The sequence below is a fragment of the Chenopodium album genome, chromosome 5 (genome assembly GCF_948465745.1).
Source record: "Chenopodium album chromosome 5, dcCheAlbu1.1, whole genome shotgun sequence".
Classification (NCBI taxonomy): domain Eukaryota; kingdom Viridiplantae; phylum Streptophyta; class Magnoliopsida; order Caryophyllales; family Amaranthaceae; genus Chenopodium; species Chenopodium album.
Genome location: NC_137838.1, coordinates 75,206,740 through 75,229,784, shown reverse-complemented (window position 1 = coordinate 75,229,784; position 23,045 = coordinate 75,206,740). Strand labels below are relative to the sequence as shown.

At 33.6% G+C, this 23,045-nt stretch overlaps 3 protein-coding genes across 3 annotated transcripts; all 3 read right to left on the bottom strand.

The window, feature by feature from the left end:
* Window positions 1-989: 989 nt before the first annotated feature.
* Window positions 990-4,433, bottom strand: LOC145633169 (putative disease resistance protein RGA1). The gene has a single exon (XM_081685448.1). It carries the CDS (start codon window positions 4,431-4,433, stop codon window positions 990-992), a length of 3,444 nt encoding a protein of 1,147 aa, XP_081541574.1.
* Window positions 4,434-9,433: 5,000 nt separating this feature from the next.
* On the bottom strand, window positions 9,434-12,877 carry LOC145633168 (putative disease resistance protein RGA1). Its single transcript, XM_081685447.1, has one exon. It carries the CDS (start codon window positions 12,875-12,877, stop codon window positions 9,434-9,436), a length of 3,444 nt encoding a protein of 1,147 aa, XP_081541573.1.
* A 5,001-nt stretch (window positions 12,878-17,878) lies between these two features.
* LOC145633167 (putative disease resistance protein RGA1) lies at window positions 17,879-21,322 on the bottom strand. The gene has a single exon (XM_081685446.1). The coding sequence runs from the start codon at window positions 21,320-21,322 to the stop codon at window positions 17,879-17,881; it is 3,444 nt and encodes a 1,147-aa protein (XP_081541572.1).
* Window positions 21,323-23,045: the final 1,723 nt, after the last annotated feature.

The window sequence follows — 23,045 nt, the reverse complement described above, 5'->3', positions numbered from 1 at the left end:
ATTGTAAATTGGGGAACAAAATTAACCTTCTAAAAGTATGAAAACAAACAACACTTTGCTGATTGGTTGCTGACTGGTCATGACTTAAATGATGTGTAAATTAAATTTTTATTTTTTTTTTGAAAATGTAATATTCAAAGGCTAAGATTAAGCAAAAAAACATAATAAACGGCTCAGATTTAATTTCTTATCATAGTCGTCCATTGAATTATTAATTTTGTCAAAGCTCGTTTTCATAATTTCATTATATTATGTCCATAAATTTATGGGTTTTACCAATTTGTTGAACTTGAATGCAACACTTTGAGCCCCTGGGTATTTTATTGCCTATGTTGGATTTTAGGATATGTTCTGGTATGTTTTCGAAGAGATTTGGGTTGATAGGAATAAGTTAAATTCGATCCATTTTCGTGTTTTTGTTTATGAGACATGTAAGTAGTTTGCACTTTGTAGTTACATTTACTTTGATGTCTAAGGTTGCTATCTTATGCAATTCGATCCATTAGTATTGTAATGTAATTGCTTACATTAATATGTACTTTTTTTAATTCCCTTTTATATTAACTAATTTGCCTTAGCGCATTTTGAACTTAGTGTCATAGTGTACGTTTTCGGTTGTGCTACCCCTCCCCCAAAATCCTGGATCCGCCACTGCATGTTACTACTTATGTTTGCTTTCAACTCTAATTTATTATTGCCCACTTTAACTTATGTAGTTATTATGGTATAACATAACATGATATCCAAATGTTTTATTTCGCTACAAAAGACAAACATTAGAGTATTAGACTTGAATTAAAAAAAAATGTGGTAACTGGAATGGTCAAATTAACTTTTCAATTAATAATACCAAAGTGTTGCTTCTCGTGCAGTAATTCACTTGAAAATGTTTACCAAGTTCAACATGGGCACAAAGAATTCTATAAATAATGTTAAAAGAGCATAATAGAAATTATTCTACAAAAAATTTACATACATAAAAAGGCATCTCATAAATCTAGTGGTAAGAATAAAAAGGAAGCATTATTGGAGGTGATTTCCTTGGAGGAGATGTGTTGAATGTTAAGCCAGTCTTCTCCGGTTGGATTTTGGCATCTTCTCTCTAGCTGTGTGGAGCAATACGAAATCTTAAGGTTCCTGAGAGAAGTGAGTTTTGGCATCCAATTCGGCATTGATTCTAGCTGATTGCAGCTTACTATAGACAAGGTTCGAAGGGCTTTCAAGAACTGCATCCAATTTGGCAACCTTTGTAGTTGTGGGAGATCAATCAGTTGTATGTAGGTTAGCGAATGATAGAGGGATTTCCATGGCGTGCCATCTTCTCCGTCTTCTAAAAGACTCAAATTATGGGTGTAGTATATGTCTAACATCTCCAAAGCAGTGAGATGTTCAATTCCTCCAGAAATACTCCTTAGTTTGGAGCAACCTATAATATACAAGGAACGCAATGAAGATGAGCAACTACGAAACACCTCCTCAACTACTTCCAAAGTCTCTACCTTGCTCTTTTTTATGGTCATAAATTCGAGACACCTAAAAACCTCCATGGGTAGTGAATTTAGCCACGCCACATCGTCAATGTCAACCTCCTTCAATATGGGAATTGAAATACTCCTCGAATTTCTAAGATCACAACAAAATGAACATGATGGAGAATTACAAGCATTCTCGATCTCACCCCTTTCGGTATTCATTATTTGGAGTCTATTGTTGAATGCGACTAAATGCAATCTTTCCAATTTAGGACACCATGGAGTACATGTCAAAAGCGGGCATCGTTCTATTCTTAATGACTTCAATTGAGGAAAAAGTATCCCACTGGTGCTGCTATCAACAAGGAGTTGATCTCCTGCCTCTACCCTTCTCATCCACCCTTTCAACTTTTGCAAATTCTTTAGCTCAAAGCGTTCAAGGGATGGAAAGAGTAGTGTGTTATCTTCTTCAATATTAATGTGCTCCAATTTGTCTAACTTTGAAAGTGTTAGGACTCTTAGATTACTCAAGTTTCCCAAACATGGTAGGTAGTCCAGTTCCCCGCAATTGATAAGACAAAGATTTACAAGATTTGGTAGAAGGGTTACCCAACTAGGCATCCTTGCACCATGATATCCTCGCACAACTAACTCTGTTAGATTAGAATGTGGCTGCAACTCCTCCATCAATCTTCTTTCTACATCGTTATTTATTCTTCCAATACATTCATCGAGTTTGAAATCAACTTTGATGCGATTGAGATGTTCCTTGTGCCTCAAGTATAATCCTCCCCTTATATTGCTCTCTTGAACACTTGTAGCATTATTAGGCCACCTAATGTCGATTTCAAGATGACCCTTCAAATTGTTAAGAGCCGTTAGGTATTCTAGTCTATCAAACCATTGCTTCCAACTTGAACAACTCCCATCTCCACCCACAATAAACTTATTCAAAGTGCGAAGGCAACTCAGCTTATCTATGCCTTTAGGCATAAAAGATAGACTAGAGCAACCATCTAAATCCAACGTCTCAAGCTTAACCAAGCTACTCAAATCTTTTGGCAACTCTTTTAGTTTATTACACCCTTTTAGTAGCAAGGTTTTCAGATTATATAATTTCGCTACAGACTTGGACAGCATTTCCAAATCTTTATTAAATGAGAGATCTACGTACCTCAAATGTAATAGCCCTCCAATAGAGTTTGGTAAACTCTTAATCATAGACCTAGCTAGGTCCAATGTCCTTAAGCATCTGCAGTTTGTAACGATTGCTTCTAGTGTGACTCTGTCCATATCAGCATCTTGACGCCAGTGGCCAGCATAAAAATATGAGCGAATATGAGTCTTACCAAAGGAGTATTTTGCAAATGAGCTTCTAGCGAGAGACAGATGACGAACCTTTTTATCTAGGTTGCCACTAGCCGTTTTCATTGTACAAAGCTCCTTCCCTATGACACTTTGAGCAACATCGTGCATGAGATCATGTATCATAAATGACTCTATTTCTCCATTTCTACTTTTTGATCGTACATTATGGAAAAAACATCTCCGCACCAATATAGATATATATTCCTCGCCTGCATCTTCTATGCTTTGACCTTCGTCTATTGGAACAATATACCCCTGTGCCATCCAAAGGCGTATCAACATCTGCTTGTCTATAATATAATTCTTCGGAAACACTGCACAATAACTAAAGCAACACTTTAACGGAGATTCAAGATGATGGTAGCTAAATTTTAACACCGGCATGATATCATTGTGGCTCTCTCTAATGTTGCCCAATCCGGCGATATCCCGAAACGATAGCCACTTACTCTTGTCTTGACCATACAAAATACCTCCTGCCACTTTTATAGCAAGAGGTATTTGAGCACATTTGTGAACAATCTCGCCCCCAATCTTAACCAAGTCATTATGAGGGTTTGATTGCTCCGATCCAAAGGCCGATCTTTCAAATAAGCGCCATGAATTCTCATGTGACAAGCCCTGGAGGTTGTGCATCGTGCCATTTCCTATGATTCTTGCCGTTGACTCGGAACGTGTAGTTGCCACAATCCAACTTCCCCTCTGATCTCCAATCAAGAACTTTGCTAGCTCATTCCATTGTGTACGATTCTCAGTCCATACATCATCTAACACGAGTAAGAATCTTTTGCCTGCTAGTTTTTCTCGAAGTTTGAGTTGTAGTAGATCCATGGTGGAATCCTCATGATTCTTCTCTCCCAAAATCTTACCAACAATTTCTTTCACGTCTAGTTGATTCTGATCATGATCAGAGACACAAGCCCACAACCTTAACGGAAACACACTTTTGACCCTTTCATCAACATACACAAGTTGGGCAAGAGCAGTTTTGCCCAACCCTCCCATTCCCACAATTGTGAGATACGACACATTTTGTTGAACATTAGAATCAAGCAACATACCAATGATGTTCTCCAAGTCATTTTCCCTCCCTATAATATCTGTTGCATCCACATAAGAACAGGTCTCAGGCCTTCTCTTCCTGATAGGCTCGTGATCAAGCTTAAAGCGAAATTGATCATCGTAAGCAATTGCATCCAACTTTTTCTTGATCTGTTTAACCCCTCGAGACATCTTGAATGCAATTCCACGTGGGTTGAAATTAGAAAAGAAGTGGCACGCCTTTCTGGAAAGACTAACACCATCCTCCTTTAGGAGTTGCTTTTGCTCGGCGAGTGTGACAAACTCATCAACTAGATCATCTGCTTCATAAACAGCATCCTTGAGATCTTGAAGCCAACCTTGTGCTTCATGGGAGAGCTCTTGCTTGGATTCCGCATCGAGCAACACGGCCTTGACAACCTCAACAGTACGTTGAAGATCATCAAGGTGAGATTTGTAGCCAAAGAGTGAGAGGGTCTCATTGACCTCCGAACATTGCAAGGCTGCAAACAAAGTTTGGGCAACAGAGAGCGTTGTGCCTACAATGTCCATTTCTAGGCAAAATAATGATGAGAAAAGATGGTACGAGTTTTGAGTTTGATCAAAAAGATTCATGCTTGGTTCAACATAAATAGAAGTAAAATACTATTAGTCCGTACTACAATATGACCCCTTAATTAATTCAATCATTTCGTTGAAATACTGTAACACTAGCACTTGCTAATATGATTAAAGTATCATCATTATTTAGCCTACTCGTTAACAATAATTATTTAAGAACAATTTGCTATTTAAAGTATCATCAGCATTATTATTAAGCTTACTCATCATTTCACTAACAACAATTATTTAAGACCAATTTGCTTAATTGTAATCGACATTATTATCTTTCTTTTCTTTAATAATCTAGAGCAGTTCGGCCATAGAATACGTATACATATTAGGTGGAGTCATGGTGGGTCCCACTAACTAATTTTCCTTCGAATTTCACCTTTCTTCTTCCTTAATTACCCTAATTAACCAATTATACTTTCGATTTCGCATTATTGTTTAGCTTGAAGAACAAATTAGCGAATAAAAACCCTAAATAACGCCTAATTGATTTGCAAGTTGATATTAAAATTAGACAAAGAGGAAGAGAAGGAAGAACATAGGTGAGAATCAAGGAATTGAAAAGAGAAGAACAATTGGTAGTGGGACCCACTGTGACATTGTATAGGGGAGTCGGGCAAAAATAGTGGTAGTTTTTAGTGTTTTAGATTAAACTAGGTGGTAAAATACAATAAAAAAAAAAAGTAATAATTTACGGTGGTATTGTACAAAATGACAACAATAGCCGGTGGCATTTTTCAAATTTTCCTTAAAAAATTGTATTTTATTCGTTTATTTAATATTGCAAGATTTGCAACCGTTATTAATTTAGAAAGTTGTAGTACAAATATTGCAATATAAAAGTATTTAATTTCACCTTGAATTCAATAATATCCATTATATACATAGCAAGTTGATTAAAGAAGAAAATCATATATAAAAAGAGAAATTTAGGAAGTAGGTGAACATCAATATCAGCTAATTTCAAAGCAAAACAATTAAAAGATTAATCCTAGTGGTTCCGCCTTCCACGAACTTGCGTTATTTGTTTGTTCTTCTTCAATTGATCGGTTGGTTGTAGAAATGTAGAATTTAAAATTTAAAATTAATGATGAAACTTTACTATAGAACCTAATAATCACAAACAAATAGTAATAAAAGTTAAAAGTAATTAATAAATGGGAAAGAATTAACTTTAAATAATAATGTAAAAACTATTCCCTTTATTCCCAAAGAAGGTTGCAATTGGTGATTTTATATAGCTAATAAGGAAATAAGATAGTGAAAAACAATGATTAGATATCATATATATGAAGTATGAAGTTTTGTATGTGGCTAGCCACACGGTGTGACCACATTAATTTATAAGAGTAATCTTCATTTATATGTATGAGTAACTTCAATTTTTCATTAGAGTAACCTCATGTTGTCCATAAAAGTAACCTAAATTTATTATATGAGTGAATTCAAGTAATTTAGAAATAAGTAACTTCATTTGTTCATTCGAGTATTTTCACTTATTTAAGAGAGTAACCCTAGTTCTCATTTAAATAACCTACATACACGTTAAGGTAACCTCATTTGCTTATCAATGTAACCCCCTATTACTTAATTAATTGTCTTGTATGTGATTATGTAAGGTTGACACCATGTGACTAGCCATATATAAGACTTTGTGATCAAGCATTAATATATTAAATTAACTTTAAAATAGAGATATTTGTATCGGGAGTATGCAGATATTTTTGTATATAAGAATAATTACACTGGAAGTATTATATTATAAGTCAAAATAAAATAATAGGTGTTACTCGAATGACCAAATGAGGTTAATTTTCTTTATTTTTTTTTTATTTTTTACTAGGTCGGCTAAAGTGTGTGACAACCATGTCTGAGGTTCTCTTACGGTTTGGCCTTATGTCACAACTTTAGTGGTTGGTAGCATTAATGCGAGGAAATACGTAAACAAATATTTTAAGGGTTATAAATGTCCACACACTATTCTTAAAAGCTAAAAAAAGAGACAATAAACATTAATGAGAGCAAAGAAGTAAATAAACATTTTAAAGGGTATAATCATCTTAACACTATTCATAAGAATTATTTCAAAAAAAATTCAAAGATAGGATAGGTATAAATGTGCACACAATATTCTTAAGAGTTAAAAAATAGAGACAATTAACATTAATAAGAACAAATAAATAAACAAACATTTTAAAGGGTATAATTGTCCAAACACTATTCATAAGAGTTACTTCTTCCATTTTTTTAGTTGACATACTTTAACATTTTTACACAATTAACAAATTTTGATTTGCATTGACTAGCTTTTGTGATTTATATATAGATACAATAAATCATTGTCATGTGGGATCAAGTTTGAATTGTATCAATGTAAATTTTATTAATATCTACTTTTAATAAATTTACAACGATGAATAGTCAGGGAAATAACTGATATTATTCGTATAGTCGATTTAGGTTACATTAATGGACAAATGGGGTTACTCAGATCATAAAATTAAATAAAATGACTCTTATAAATCAACATGGCCCACACGACTTACTGTATTTTTTTTGTTTTTGTTTATCCAAATTCAATTACCCTTATTACTCCGAATTGAAGTCATGTATTCCATGTTGGTGTCCTAGGATGGGAAAATTGTATTTTGTCACAATCAACAAGAGACTCCAAATAATGAATACTTGATCCTGGAATTCTATTTTTTTTTAAGCATAATTTTAGCCATGCTTTGTCTTCCGCGGAATAAACGAGATGCTTGTTCCAGATTTATGATTATGAAACACAATAAAACAGAATAGTCAATGACTTGTTCATGAAATATGAAATCCATTCCCTCGTTATAATCTCTAATCCAAGAATATCTATCATTCTTGTGTACAATTTATAATAGCATATTAATGCCATTAGTCAATGTCTAATTTTAAGGGAATTGATATTTACAGTCTTAAAAATGCGTATGAGAAGCTAAAAGTGATTTGATTCACACATAATTTGTCGTGGTTTGTAATTTACAATTTCAAGCAATTTGTAAAGTATTTTAAAATAACTTTTTTGTACATTTGCTATTGTTATGAATGTATGATACTCCCTGTGTATTTTTTTAAAAAAAAAAATTAAAACGTTTTGACTTTTACACCGCTCACCTAATCCAACTACTTTGATTAATGTTTGTGATTTATGCATAATAAATTATTTAATAAATACTCGTAGTTTATTAGTATTTTAATTGTTATAATTTTAATTAATAAAATTTAAGGATATCATTAGTCAAAGTTTTGTATAAACATAAGTGCAAAACATAAATTAAACATTTCACTTATGAAAATACGAAGAGAATAGATAATCATTACAATTTAAAAGTCAAAATAATTGGGTCTTTTTGCGTCGGTTTAAAAACTTATTCCCACAATATTGTCCACTTAGGTTTGTTTTTTTTTTTTTTTTTTTTTTTTTTTTTTTTTTTTTTTGCAAAGAACCGCTAACGGTGATAGCGGTTCTATACTTATAAAACCGCTAATGTCGTTAGCGGTTCTTGTATTATGTTCTTGTATAAGAAAACTTCACAAGTTAAAACTTAATATAAGAACCGCTAACGGCGTTAGCGGTTTTATAACAAGTATAGAACCGCTATCACCGTTAGCGATTCTTTGTTAAAAATAAAAATAAAAAATAAAAAAACCTTTTTCCAATCCTACGTGGACAATATTGTAGGAATAAGTTTTTAAACCTACGTAAATAGGGAATTAATTTACAATTCAACAATTTTTATGAAAATCGTTCGCATAGTAAATTTAATTGTGTTAATTTTATTGTTTAATGTACATTTTAATTAATTAAGGATGGTTTTAAATTGTTTCAAAAAAAAAAGGCTTTTAATAAATTGTAAAACGTTTATCTAAGGCCCTATTATTTTGACTTTTAAATTGTAATGATTATCTAAGTACATTAGGATATGATTTGAAATTGTTTTTTTTTAAAAAAAAAAAGGTAATATGATTACCATGATTTCAATACATGATTAGAAATCCTAAGAGAAGATCTATAATAAAACAAATATTTTTTTTTAATGAAATTTAATTACTTATAATTTTAGAATTTGGCACAACTCGTTAATTTAGGAAACTTTAATCCTAATGCAATAGCAATAACTTTAATTTCTTTTCTTCTGTTGCAAGTTAGTAAAACCTAATCTTCTAAGACTTACCCTTAACCGAATTAAATAACCGACTAAGACATCGATTTTTCTAACCTTAGATCCTATAAATACATACTCTTCCCCTCACTTTTTTAATCACAACACAACCCAAAAAAAAGTAGCAAGAAAATATGGCTAGCATGAAACTAGTATTCTTTATTGTTGTTGCTCTTTGCTCTTCCTTTCCTCTTCGTGCACTCTCTCAACAAATACCGAAAGTAGATGCGATCTATCAATTTGGCGATTCGATATATTAACTTATGTAATGTAATTGCTTACATTAATATGTACTTTTTTTAATTCCCTTTTATATTAACTAATTTGCCTTAGCGCATTTTGAACTTAGTGTCATAGTGTACGTTTTCGGTTGTGCTACCCCTCCCCCAAAATCCTGGATCCGCCACTGCATGTTACTACTTATGTTTGCTTTCAACTCTAATTTATTATTGCCCACTTTAACTTATGTAGTTATTATGGTATAACATAACATGATATCCAAATGTTTTATTTCGCTACAAAAGACAAACATTAGAGTATTAGACTTGAATTAAAAAAAAATGTGGTAACTGGAATGGTCAAATTAACTTTTCAATTAATAATACCAAAGTGTTGCTTCTCGTGCAGTAATTCACTTGAAAATGTTTACCAAGTTCAACATGGGCACAAAGAATTCTATAAATAATGTTAAAAGAGCATAATAGAAATTATTCTACAAAAAATTTACATACATAAAAAGGCATCTCATAAATCTAGTGGTAAGAATAAAAAGGAAGCATTATTGGAGGTGATTTCCTTGGAGGAGATGTGTTGAATGTTAAGCCAGTCTTCTCCGGTTGGATTTTGGCATCTTCTCTCTAGCTGTGTGGAGCAATACGAAATCTTAAGGTTCCTGAGAGAAGTGAGTTTTGGCATCCAATTCGGCATTGATTCTAGCTGATTGCAGCTTACTATAGACAAGGTTCGAAGGGCTTTCAAGAACTGCATCCAATTTGGCAACCTTTGTAGTTGTGGGAGATCAATCAGTTGTATGTAGGTTAGCGAATGATAGAGGGATTTCCATGGCGTGCCATCTTCTCCGTCTTCTAAAAGACTCAAATTATGGGTGTAGTATATGTCTAACATCTCCAAAGCAGTGAGATGTTCAATTCCTCCAGAAATACTCCTTAGTTTGGAGCAACCTATAATATACAAGGAACGCAATGAAGATGAGCAACTACGAAACACCTCCTCAACTACTTCCAAAGTCTCTACCTTGCTCTTTTTTATGGTCATAAATTCGAGACACCTAAAAACCTCCATGGGTAGTGAATTTAGCCACGCCACATCGTCAATGTCAACCTCCTTCAATATGGGAATTGAAATACTCCTCGAATTTCTAAGATCACAACAAAATGAACATGATGGAGAATTACAAGCATTCTCGATCTCACCCCTTTCGGTATTCATTATTTGGAGTCTATTGTTGAATGCGACTAAATGCAATCTTTCCAATTTAGGACACCATGGAGTACATGTCAAAAGCGGGCATCGTTCTATTCTTAATGACTTCAATTGAGGAAAAAGTATCCCACTGGTGCTGCTATCAACAAGGAGTTGATCTCCTGCCTCTACCCTTCTCATCCACCCTTTCAACTTTTGCAAATTCTTTAGCTCAAAGCGTTCAAGGGATGGAAAGAGTAGTGTGTTATCTTCTTCAATATTAATGTGCTCCAATTTGTCTAACTTTGAAAGTGTTAGGACTCTTAGATTACTCAAGTTTCCCAAACATGGTAGGTAGTCCAGTTCCCCGCAATTGATAAGACAAAGATTTACAAGATTTGGTAGAAGGGTTACCCAACTAGGCATCCTTGCACCATGATATCCTCGCACAACTAACTCTGTTAGATTAGAATGTGGCTGCAACTCCTCCATCAATCTTCTTTCTACATCGTTATTTATTCTTCCAATACATTCATCGAGTTTGAAATCAACTTTGATGCGATTGAGATGTTCCTTGTGCCTCAAGTATAATCCTCCCCTTATATTGCTCTCTTGAACACTTGTAGCATTATTAGGCCACCTAATGTCGATTTCAAGATGACCCTTCAAATTGTTAAGAGCCGTTAGGTATTCTAGTCTATCAAACCATTGCTTCCAACTTGAACAACTCCCATCTCCACCCACAATAAACTTATTCAAAGTGCGAAGGCAACTCAGCTTATCTATGCCTTTAGGCATAAAAGATAGACTAGAGCAACCATCTAAATCCAACGTCTCAAGCTTAACCAAGCTACTCAAATCTTTTGGCAACTCTTTTAGTTTATTACACCCTTTTAGTAGCAAGGTTTTCAGATTATATAATTTCGCTACAGACTTGGACAGCATTTCCAAATCTTTATTAAATGAGAGATCTACGTACCTCAAATGTAATAGCCCTCCAATAGAGTTTGGTAAACTCTTAATCATAGACCTAGCTAGGTCCAATGTCCTTAAGCATCTGCAGTTTGTAACGATTGCTTCTAGTGTGACTCTGTCCATATCAGCATCTTGACGCCAGTGGCCAGCATAAAAATATGAGCGAATATGAGTCTTACCAAAGGAGTATTTTGCAAATGAGCTTCTAGCGAGAGACAGATGACGAACCTTTTTATCTAGGTTGCCACTAGCCGTTTTCATTGTACAAAGCTCCTTCCCTATGACACTTTGAGCAACATCGTGCATGAGATCATGTATCATAAATGACTCTATTTCTCCATTTCTACTTTTTGATCGTACATTATGGAAAAAACATCTCCGCACCAATATAGATATATATTCCTCGCCTGCATCTTCTATGCTTTGACCTTCGTCTATTGGAACAATATACCCCTGTGCCATCCAAAGGCGTATCAACATCTGCTTGTCTATAATATAATTCTTCGGAAACACTGCACAATAACTAAAGCAACACTTTAACGGAGATTCAAGATGATGGTAGCTAAATTTTAACACCGGCATGATATCATTGTGGCTCTCTCTAATGTTGCCCAATCCGGCGATATCCCGAAACGATAGCCACTTACTCTTGTCTTGACCATACAAAATACCTCCTGCCACTTTTATAGCAAGAGGTATTTGAGCACATTTGTGAACAATCTCGCCCCCAATCTTAACCAAGTCATTATGAGGGTTTGATTGCTCCGATCCAAAGGCCGATCTTTCAAATAAGCGCCATGAATTCTCATGTGACAAGCCCTGGAGGTTGTGCATCGTGCCATTTCCTATGATTCTTGCCGTTGACTCGGAACGTGTAGTTGCCACAATCCAACTTCCCCTCTGATCTCCAATCAAGAACTTTGCTAGCTCATTCCATTGTGTACGATTCTCAGTCCATACATCATCTAACACGAGTAAGAATCTTTTGCCTGCTAGTTTTTCTCGAAGTTTGAGTTGTAGTAGATCCATGGTGGAATCCTCATGATTCTTCTCTCCCAAAATCTTACCAACAATTTCTTTCACGTCTAGTTGATTCTGATCATGATCAGAGACACAAGCCCACAACCTTAACGGAAACACACTTTTGACCCTTTCATCAACATACACAAGTTGGGCAAGAGCAGTTTTGCCCAACCCTCCCATTCCCACAATTGTGAGATACGACACATTTTGTTGAACATTAGAATCAAGCAACATACCAATGATGTTCTCCAAGTCATTTTCCCTCCCTATAATATCTGTTGCATCCACATAAGAACAGGTCTCAGGCCTTCTCTTCCTGATAGGCTCGTGATCAAGCTTAAAGCGAAATTGATCATCGTAAGCAATTGCATCCAACTTTTTCTTGATCTGTTTAACCCCTCGAGACATCTTGAATGCAATTCCACGTGGGTTGAAATTAGAAAAGAAGTGGCACGCCTTTCTGGAAAGACTAACACCATCCTCCTTTAGGAGTTGCTTTTGCTCGGCGAGTGTGACAAACTCATCAACTAGATCATCTGCTTCATAAACAGCATCCTTGAGATCTTGAAGCCAACCTTGTGCTTCATGGGAGAGCTCTTGCTTGGATTCCGCATCGAGCAACACGGCCTTGACAACCTCAACAGTACGTTGAAGATCATCAAGGTGAGATTTGTAGCCAAAGAGTGAGAGGGTCTCATTGACCTCCGAACATTGCATGGCTGCAAACAAAGTTTGGGCAACAGAGAGCGTTGTGCCTACAATGTCCATTTCTAGGCAAAATAATGATGAGAAAAGATGGTACGAGTTTTGAGTTTGATCAAAAAGATTCATGCTTGGTTCAACATAAATAGAAGTAAAATACTATTAGTCCGTACTACAATATGACCCCTTAATTAATTCAATCATTTCGTTGAAATACTGTAACACTAGCACTTGCTAATATGATTAAAGTATCATCATTATTTAGCCTACTCGTTAACAATAATTATTTAAGAACAATTTGCTATTTAAAGTATCATCAGCATTATTATTAAGCTTACTCATCATTTCACTAACAACAATTATTTAAGACCAATTTGCTTAATTGTAATCGACATTATTATCTTTCTTTTCTTTAATAATCTAGAGCAGTTCGGCCATAGAATACGTATACATATTAGGTGGAGTCATGGTGGGTCCCACTAACTAATTTTCCTTCGAATTTCACCTTTCTTCTTCCTTAATTACCCTAATTAACCAATTATACTTTCGATTTCGCATTATTGTTTAGCTTGAAGAACAAATTAGCGAATAAAAACCCTAAATAACGCCTAATTGATTTGCAAGTTGATATTAAAATTAGACAAAGAGGAAGAGAAGGAAGAACATAGGTGAGAATCAAGGAATTGAAAAGAGAAGAACAATTGGTAGTGGGACCCACTGTGACATTGTATAGGGGAGTCGGGCAAAAATAGTGGTAGTTTTTAGTGTTTTAGATTAAACTAGGTGGTAAAATACAATAAAAAAAAAAAAGTAATAATTTACGGTGGTATTGTACAAAATGACAACAATAGCCGGTGGCATTTTTCAAATTTTCCTTAAAAAATTGTATTTTATTCGTTTATTTAATATTGCAAGATTTGCAACCGTTATTAATTTAGAAAGTTGTAGTACAAATATTGCAATATAAAAGTATTTAATTTCACCTTGAATTCAATAATATCCATTATATACATAGCAAGTTGATTAAAGAAGAAAATCATATATAAAAAGAGAAATTTAGGAAGTAGGTGAACATCAATATCAGCTAATTTCAAAGCAAAACAATTAAAAGATTAATCCTAGTGGTTCCGCCTTCCACGAACTTGCGTTATTTGTTTGTTCTTCTTCAATTGATCGGTTGGTTGTAGAAATGTAGAATTTAAAATTTAAAATTAATGATGAAACTTTACTATAGAACCTAATAATCACAAACAAATAGTAATAAAAGTTAAAAGTAATTAATAAATGGGAAAGAATTAACTTTAAATAATAATGTAAAAACTATTCCCTTTATTCCCAAAGAAGGTTGCAATTGGTGATTTTATATAGCTAATAAGGAAATAAGATAGTGAAAAACAATGATTAGATATCATATATATGAAGTATGAAGTTTTGTATGTGGCTAGCCACACGGTGTGACCACATTAATTTATAAGAGTAATCTTCATTTATATGTATGAGTAACTTCAATTTTTCATTAGAGTAACCTCATGTTGTCCATAAAAGTAACCTAAATTTATTATATGAGTGAATTCAAGTAATTTAGAAATAAGTAACTTCATTTGTTCATTCGAGTATTTTCACTTATTTAAGAGAGTAACCCTAGTTCTCATTTAAATAACCTACATACACGTTAAGGTAACCTCATTTGCTTATCAATGTAACCCCCTATTACTTAATTAATTGTCTTGTATGTGATTATGTAAGGTTGACACCATGTGACTAGCCATATATAAGACTTTGTGATCAAGCATTAATATATTAAATTAACTTTAAAATAGAGATATTTGTATCGGGAGTATGCAGATATTTTTGTATATAAGAATAATTACACTGGAAGTATTATATTATAAGTCAAAATAAAATAATAGGTGTTACTCGAATGACCAAATGAGGTTAATTTTCTTTATTTTTTTTTTATTTTTTACTAGGTCGGCTAAAGTGTGTGACAACCATGTCTGAGGTTCTCTTACGGTTTGGCCTTATGTCACAACTTTAGTGGTTGGTAGCATTAATGCGAGGAAATACGTAAACAAATATTTTAAGGGTTATAAATGTCCACACACTATTCTTAAAAGCTAAAAAAAGAGACAATAAACATTAATGAGAGCAAAGAAGTAAATAAACATTTTAAAGGGTATAATCATCTTAACACTATTCATAAGAATTATTTCAAAAAAAATTCAAAGATAGGATAGGTATAAATGTGCACACAATATTCTTAAGAGTTAAAAAATAGAGACAATTAACATTAATAAGAACAAATAAATAAACAAACATTTTAAAGGGTATAATTGTCCAAACACTATTCATAAGAGTTACTTCTTCCATTTTTTTAGTTGACATACTTTAACATTTTTACACAATTAACAAATTTTGATTTGCATTGACTAGCTTTTGTGATTTATATATAGATACAATAAATCATTGTCATGTGGGATCAAGTTTGAATTGTATCAATGTAAATTTTATTAATATCTACTTTTAATAAATTTACAACGATGAATAGTCAGGGAAATAACTGATATTATTCGTATAGTCGATTTAGGTTACATTAATGGACAAATGGGGTTACTCAGATCATAAAATTAAATAAAATGACTCTTATAAATCAACATGGCCCACACGACTTACTGTATTTTTTTTGTTTTTGTTTATCCAAATTCAATTACCCTTATTACTCCGAATTGAAGTCATGTATTCCATGTTGGTGTCCTAGGATGGGAAAATTGTATTTTGTCACAATCAACAAGAGACTCCAAATAATGAATACTTGATCCTGGAATTCTATTTTTTTTTAAGCATAATTTTAGCCATGCTTTGTCTTCCGCGGAATAAACGAGATGCTTGTTCCAGATTTATGATTATGAAACACAATAAAACAGAATAGTCAATGACTTGTTCATGAAATATGAAATCCATTCCCTCGTTATAATCTCTAATCCAAGAATATCTATCATTCTTGTGTACAATTTATAATAGCATATTAATGCCATTAGTCAATGTCTAATTTTAAGGGAATTGATATTTACAGTCTTAAAAATGCGTATGAGAAGCTAAAAGTGATTTGATTCACACATAATTTGTCGTGGTTTGTAATTTACAATTTCAAGCAATTTGTAAAGTATTTTAAAATAACTTTTTTGTACATTTGCTATTGTTATGAATGTATGATACTCCCTGTGTATTTTTTTAAAAAAAAAAATTAAAACGTTTTGACTTTTACACCGCTCACCTAATCCAACTACTTTGATTAATGTTTGTGATTTATGCATAATAAATTATTTAATAAATACTCGTAGTTTATTAGTATTTTAATTGTTATAATTTTAATTAATAAAATTTAAGGATATCATTAGTCAAAGTTTTGTATAAACATAAGTGCAAAACATAAATTAAACATTTCACTTATGAAAATACGAAGAGAATAGATAATCATTACAATTTAAAAGTCAAAATAATTGGGTCTTTTTGCGTCGGTTTAAAAACTTATTCCCACAATATTGTCCACTTAGGTTTGTTTTTTTTTTTTTTTTTTTTTTTTTTTTTTTTTTTTTTTGCAAAGAACCGCTAACGGTGATAGCGGTTCTATACTTATAAAACCGCTAATGTCGTTAGCGGTTCTTGTATTATGTTCTTGTATAAGAAAACTTCACAAGTTAAAACTTAATATAAGAACCGCTAACGGCGTTAGCGGTTTTATAACAAGTATAGAACCGCTATCACCGTTAGCGATTCTTTGTTAAAAATAAAAATAAAAAATAAAAAAACCTTTTTCCAATCCTACGTGGACAATATTGTAGGAATAAGTTTTTAAACCTACGTAAATAGGGAATTAATTTACAATTCAACAATTTTTATGAAAATCGTTCGCATAGTAAATTTAATTGTGTTAATTTTATTGTTTAATGTACATTTTAATTAATTAAGGATGGTTTTAAATTGTTTCAAAAAAAAAAGGCTTTTAATAAATTGTAAAACGTTTATCTAAGGCCCTATTATTTTGACTTTTAAATTGTAATGATTATCTAAGTACATTAGGATATGATTTGAAATTGTTTTTTTTTAAAAAAAAAAAGGTAATATGATTACCATGATTTCAATACATGATTAGAAATCCTAAGAGAAGATCTATAATAAAACAAATATTTTTTTTTAATGAAATTTAATTACTTATAATTTTAGAATTTAGCACAACTCGTTAATTTAGGAAACTTTAATCCTAATGCAATAGCAATAACTTTAATTTCTTTTCTTCTGTTGCAAGTTAGTAAAACCTAATCTTCTAAGACTTACCCTTAACCGAATTAAATAACCGACTAAGACATCGATTTTTCTAACCTTAGATCCTATAAATACATACTCTTCCCCTCACTTTTTTAATCACAACACAACCCAAAAAAAAGTAGCAAGAAAATATGGCTAGCATGAAACTAGTATTCTTTATTGTTGTTGCTCTTTGCTCTTCCTTTCCTCTTCGTGCACTCTCTCAACAAATACCGAAAGTAGATGCGATCTATCAATTTGGCGATTCGATATATTAACTTATGTAATGTAATTGCTTACATTAATATGTACTTTTTTTAATTCCCTTTTATATTAACTAATTTGCCTTAGCGCATTTTGAACTTAGTGTCATAGTGTACGTTTTCGGTTGTGCTACCCCTCCCCCAAAATCCTGGATCCGCCACTGCATGTTACTACTTATGTTTGCTTTCAACTCTAATTTATTATTGCCCACTTTAACTTATGTAGTTATTATGGTATAACATAACATGATATCCAAATGTTTTATTTCGCTACAAAAGACAAACATTAGAGTATTAGACTTGAATTAAAAAAAAATGTGGTAACTGGAATGGTCAAATTAACTTTTCAATTAATAATACCAAAGTGTTGCTTCTCGTGCAGTAATTCACTTGAAAATGTTTACCAAGTTCAACATGGGCACAAAGAATTCTATAAATAATGTTAAAAGAGCATAATAGAAATTATTCTACAAAAAATTTACATACATAAAAAGGCATCTCATAAATCTAGTGGTAAGAATAAAAAGGAAGCATTATTGGAGGTGATTTCCTTGGAGGAGATGTGTTGAATGTTAAGCCAGTCTTCTCCGGTTGGATTTTGGCATCTTCTCTCTAGCTGTGTGGAGCAATACGAAATCTTAAGGTTCCTGAGAGAAGTGAGTTTTGGCATCCAATTCGGCATTGATTCTAGCTGATTGCAGCTTACTATAGACAAGGTTCGAAGGGCTTTCAAGAACTGCATCCAATTTGGCAACCTTTGTAGTTGTGGGAGATCAATCAGTTGTATGTAGGTTAGCGAATGATAGAGGGATTTCCATGGCGTGCCATCTTCTCCGTCTTCTAAAAGACTCAAATTATGGGTGTAGTATATGTCTAACATCTCCAAAGCAGTGAGATGTTCAATTCCTCCAGAAATACTCCTTAGTTTGGAGCAACCTATAATATACAAGGAACGCAATGAAGATGAGCAACTACGAAACACCTCCTCAACTACTTCCAAAGTCTCTACCTTGCTCTTTTTTATGGTCATAAATTCGAGACACCTAAAAACCTCCATGGGTAGTGAATTTAGCCACGCCACATCGTCAATGTCAACCTCCTTCAATATGGGAATTGAAATACTCCTCGAATTTCTAAGATCACAACAAAATGAACATGATGGAGAATTACAAGCATTCTCGATCTCACCCCTTTCGGTATTCATTATTTGGAGTCTATTGTTGAATGCGACTAAATGCAATCTTTCCAATTTAGGACACCATGGAGTACATGTCAAAAGCGGGCATCGTTCTATTCTTAATGACTTCAATTGAGGAAAAAGTATCCCACTGGTGCTGCTATCAACAAGGAGTTGATCTCCTGCCTCTACCCTTCTCATCCACCCTTTCAACTTTTGCAAATTCTTTAGCTCAAAGCGTTCAAGGGATGGAAAGAGTAGTGTGTTATCTTCTTCAATATTAATGTGCTCCAATTTGTCTAACTTTGAAAGTGTTAGGACTCTTAGATTACTCAAGTTTCCCAAACATGGTAGGTAGTCCAGTTCCCCGCAATTGATAAGACAAAGATTTACAAGATTTGGTAGAAGGGTTACCCAACTAGGCATCCTTGCACCATGATATCCTCGCACAACTAACTCTGTTAGATTAGAATGTGGCTGCAACTCCTCCATCAATCTTCTTTCTACATCGTTATTTATTCTTCCAATACATTCATCGAGTTTGAAATCAACTTTGATGCGATTGAGATGTTCCTTGTGCCTCAAGTATAATCCTCCCCTTATATTGCTCTCTTGAACACTTGTAGCATTATTAGGCCACCTAATGTCGATTTCAAGATGACCCTTCAAATTGTTAAGAGCCGTTAGGTATTCTAGTCTATCAAACCATTGCTTCCAACTTGAACAACTCCCATCTCCACCCACAATAAACTTATTCAAAGTGCGAAGGCAACTCAGCTTATCTATGCCTTTAGGCATAAAAGATAGACTAGAGCAACCATCTAAATCCAACGTCTCAAGCTTAACCAAGCTACTCAAATCTTTTGGCAACTCTTTTAGTTTATTACACCCTTTTAGTAGCAAGGTTTTCAGATTATATAATTTCGCTACAGACTTGGACAGCATTTCCAAATCTTTATTAAATGAGAGATCTACGTACCTCAAATGTAATAGCCCTCCAATAGAGTTTGGTAAACTCTTAATCATAGACCTAGCTAGGTCCAATGTCCTTAAGCATCTGCAGTTTGTAACGATTGCTTCTAGTGTGACTCTGTCCATATCAGCATCTTGACGCCAGTGGCCAGCATAAAAATATGAGCGAATATGAGTCTTACCAAAGGAGTATTTTGCAAATGAGCTTCTAGCGAGAGACAGATGACGAACCTTTTTATCTAGGTTGCCACTAGCCGTTTTCATTGTACAAAGCTCCTTCCCTATGACACTTTGAGCAACATCGTGCATGAGATCATGTATCATAAATGACTCTATTTCTCCATTTCTACTTTTTGATCGTACATTATGGAAAAAACATCTCCGCACCAATATAGATATATATTCCTCGCCTGCATCTTCTATGCTTTGACCTTCGTCTATTGGAACAATATACCCCTGTGCCATCCAAAGGCGTATCAACATCTGCTTGTCTATAATATAATTCTTCGGAAACACTGCACAATAACTAAAGCAACACTTTAACGGAGATTCAAGATGATGGTAGCTAAATTTTAACACCGGCATGATATCATTGTGGCTCTCTCTAATGTTGCCCAATCCGGCGATATCCCGAAACGATAGCCACTTACTCTTGTCTTGACCATACAAAATACCTCCTGCCACTTTTATAGCAAGAGGTATTTGAGCACATTTGTGAACAATCTCGCCCCCAATCTTAACCAAGTCATTATGAGGGTTTGATTGCTCCGATCCAAAGGCCGATCTTTCAAATAAGCGCCATGAATTCTCATGTGACAAGCCCTGGAGGTTGTGCATCGTGCCATTTCCTATGATTCTTGCCGTTGACTCGGAACGTGTAGTTGCCACAATCCAACTTCCCCTCTGATCTCCAATCAAGAACTTTGCTAGCTCATTCCATTGTGTACGATTCTCAGTCCATACATCATCTAACACGAGTAAGAATCTTTTGCCTGCTAGTTTTTCTCGAAGTTTGAGTTGTAGTAGATCCATGGTGGAATCCTCATGATTCTTCTCTCCCAAAATCTTACCAACAATTTCTTTCACGTCTAGTTGATTCTGATCATGATCAGAGACACAAGCCCACAACCTTAACGGAAACACACTTTTGACCCTTTCATCAACATACACAAGTTGGGCAAGAGCAGTTTTGCCCAACCCTCCCATTCCCACAATTGTGAGATACGACACATTTTGTTGAACATTAGAATCAAGCAACATACCAATGATGTTCTCCAAGTCATTTTCCCTCCCTATAATATCTGTTGCATCCACATAAGAACAGGTCTCAGGCCTTCTCTTCCTGATAGGCTCGTGATCAAGCTTAAAGCGAAATTGATCATCGTAAGCAATTGCATCCAACTTTTTCTTGATCTGTTTAACCCCTCGAGACATCTTGAATGCAATTCCACGTGGGTTGAAATTAGAAAAGAAGTGGCACGCCTTTCTGGAAAGACTAACACCATCCTCCTTTAGGAGTTGCTTTTGCTCGGCGAGTGTGACAAACTCATCAACTAGATCATCTGCTTCATAAACAGCATCCTTGAGATCTTGAAGCCAACCTTGTGCTTCATGGGAGAGCTCTTGCTTGGATTCCGCATCGAGCAACACGGCCTTGACAACCTCAACAGTACGTTGAAGATCATCAAGGTGAGATTTGTAGCCAAAGAGTGAGAGGGTCTCATTGACCTCCGAACATTGCAAGGCTGCAAACAAAGTTTGGGCAACAGAGAGCGTTGTGCCTACAATGTCCATTTCTAGGCAAAATAATGATGAGAAAAGATGGTACGAGTTTTGAGTTTGATCAAAAAGATTCATGCTTGGTTCAACATAAATAGAAGTAAAATACTATTAGTCCGTACTACAATATGACCCCTTAATTAATTCAATCATTTCGTTGAAATACTGTAACACTAGCACTTGCTAATATGATTAAAGTATCATCATTATTTAGCCTACTCGTTAACAATAATTATTTAAGAACAATTTGCTATTTAAAGTATCATCAGCATTATTATTAAGCTTACTCATCATTTCACTAACAACAATTATTTAAGACCAATTTGCTTAATTGTAATCGACATTATTATCTTTCTTTTCTTTAATAATCTAGAGCAGTTCGGCCATAGAATACGTATACATATTAGGTGGAGTCATGGTGGGTCCCACTAACTAATTTTCCTTCGAATTTCACCTTTCTTCTTCCTTAATTACCCTAATTAACCAATTATACTTTCGATTTCGCATTATTGTTTAGCTTGAAGAACAAATTAGCGAATAAAAACCCTAAATAACGCCTAATTGATTTGCAAGTTGATATTAAAATTAGACAAAGAGGAAGAGAAGGAAGAACATAGGTGAGAATCAAGGAATTGAAAAGAGAAGAACAATTGGTAGTGGGACCCACTGTGACATTGTATAGGGGAGTCGGGCAAAAATAGTGGTAGTTTTTAGTGTTTTAGATTAAACTAGGTGGTAAAATACAATAAAAAAAAAAAAGTAATAATTTACGGTGGTATTGTACAAAATGACAACAATAGCCGGTGGCATTTTTCAAATTTTCCTTAAAAAATTGTATTTTATTCGTTTATTTAATATTGCAAGATTTGCAACCGTTATTAATTTAGAAAGTTGTAGTACAAATATTGCAATATAAAAGTATTTAATTTCACCTTGAATTCAATAATATCCATTATATACATAGCAAGTTGATTAAAGAAGAAAATCATATATAAAAAGAGAAATTTAGGAAGTAGGTGAACATCAATATCAGCTAATTTCAAAGCAAAACAATTAAAAGATTAATCCTAGTGGTTCCGCCTTCCACGAACTTGCGTTATTTGTTTGTTCTTCTTCAATTGATCGGTTGGTTGTAGAAATGTAGAATTTAAAATTTAAAATTAATGATGAAACTTTACTATAGAACCTAATAATCACAAACAAATAGTAATAAAAGTTAAAAGTAATTAATAAATGGGAAAGAATTAACTTTAAATAATAATGTAAAAACTATTCCCTTTATTCCCAAAGAAGGTTGCAATTGGTGATTTTATATAGCTAATAAGGAAATAAGATAGTGAAAAACAATGATTAGATATCATATATATGAAGTATGAAGTTTTGTATGTGGCTAGCCACACGGTGTGACCACATTAATTTATAAGAGTAATCTTCATTTATATGTATGAGTAACTTCAATTTTTCATTAGAGTAACCTCATGTTGTCCATAAAAGTAACCTAAATTTATTATATGAGTGAATTCAAGTAATTTAGAAATAAGTAACTTCATTTGTTCATTCGAGTATTTTCACTTATTTAAGAGAGTAACCCTAGTTCTCATTTAAATAACCTACATACACGTTAAGGTAACCTCATTTGCTTATCAATGTAACCCCCTATTACTTAATTAATTGTCTTGTATGTGATTATGTAAGGTTGACACCATGTGACTAGCCATATATAAGACTTTGTGATCAA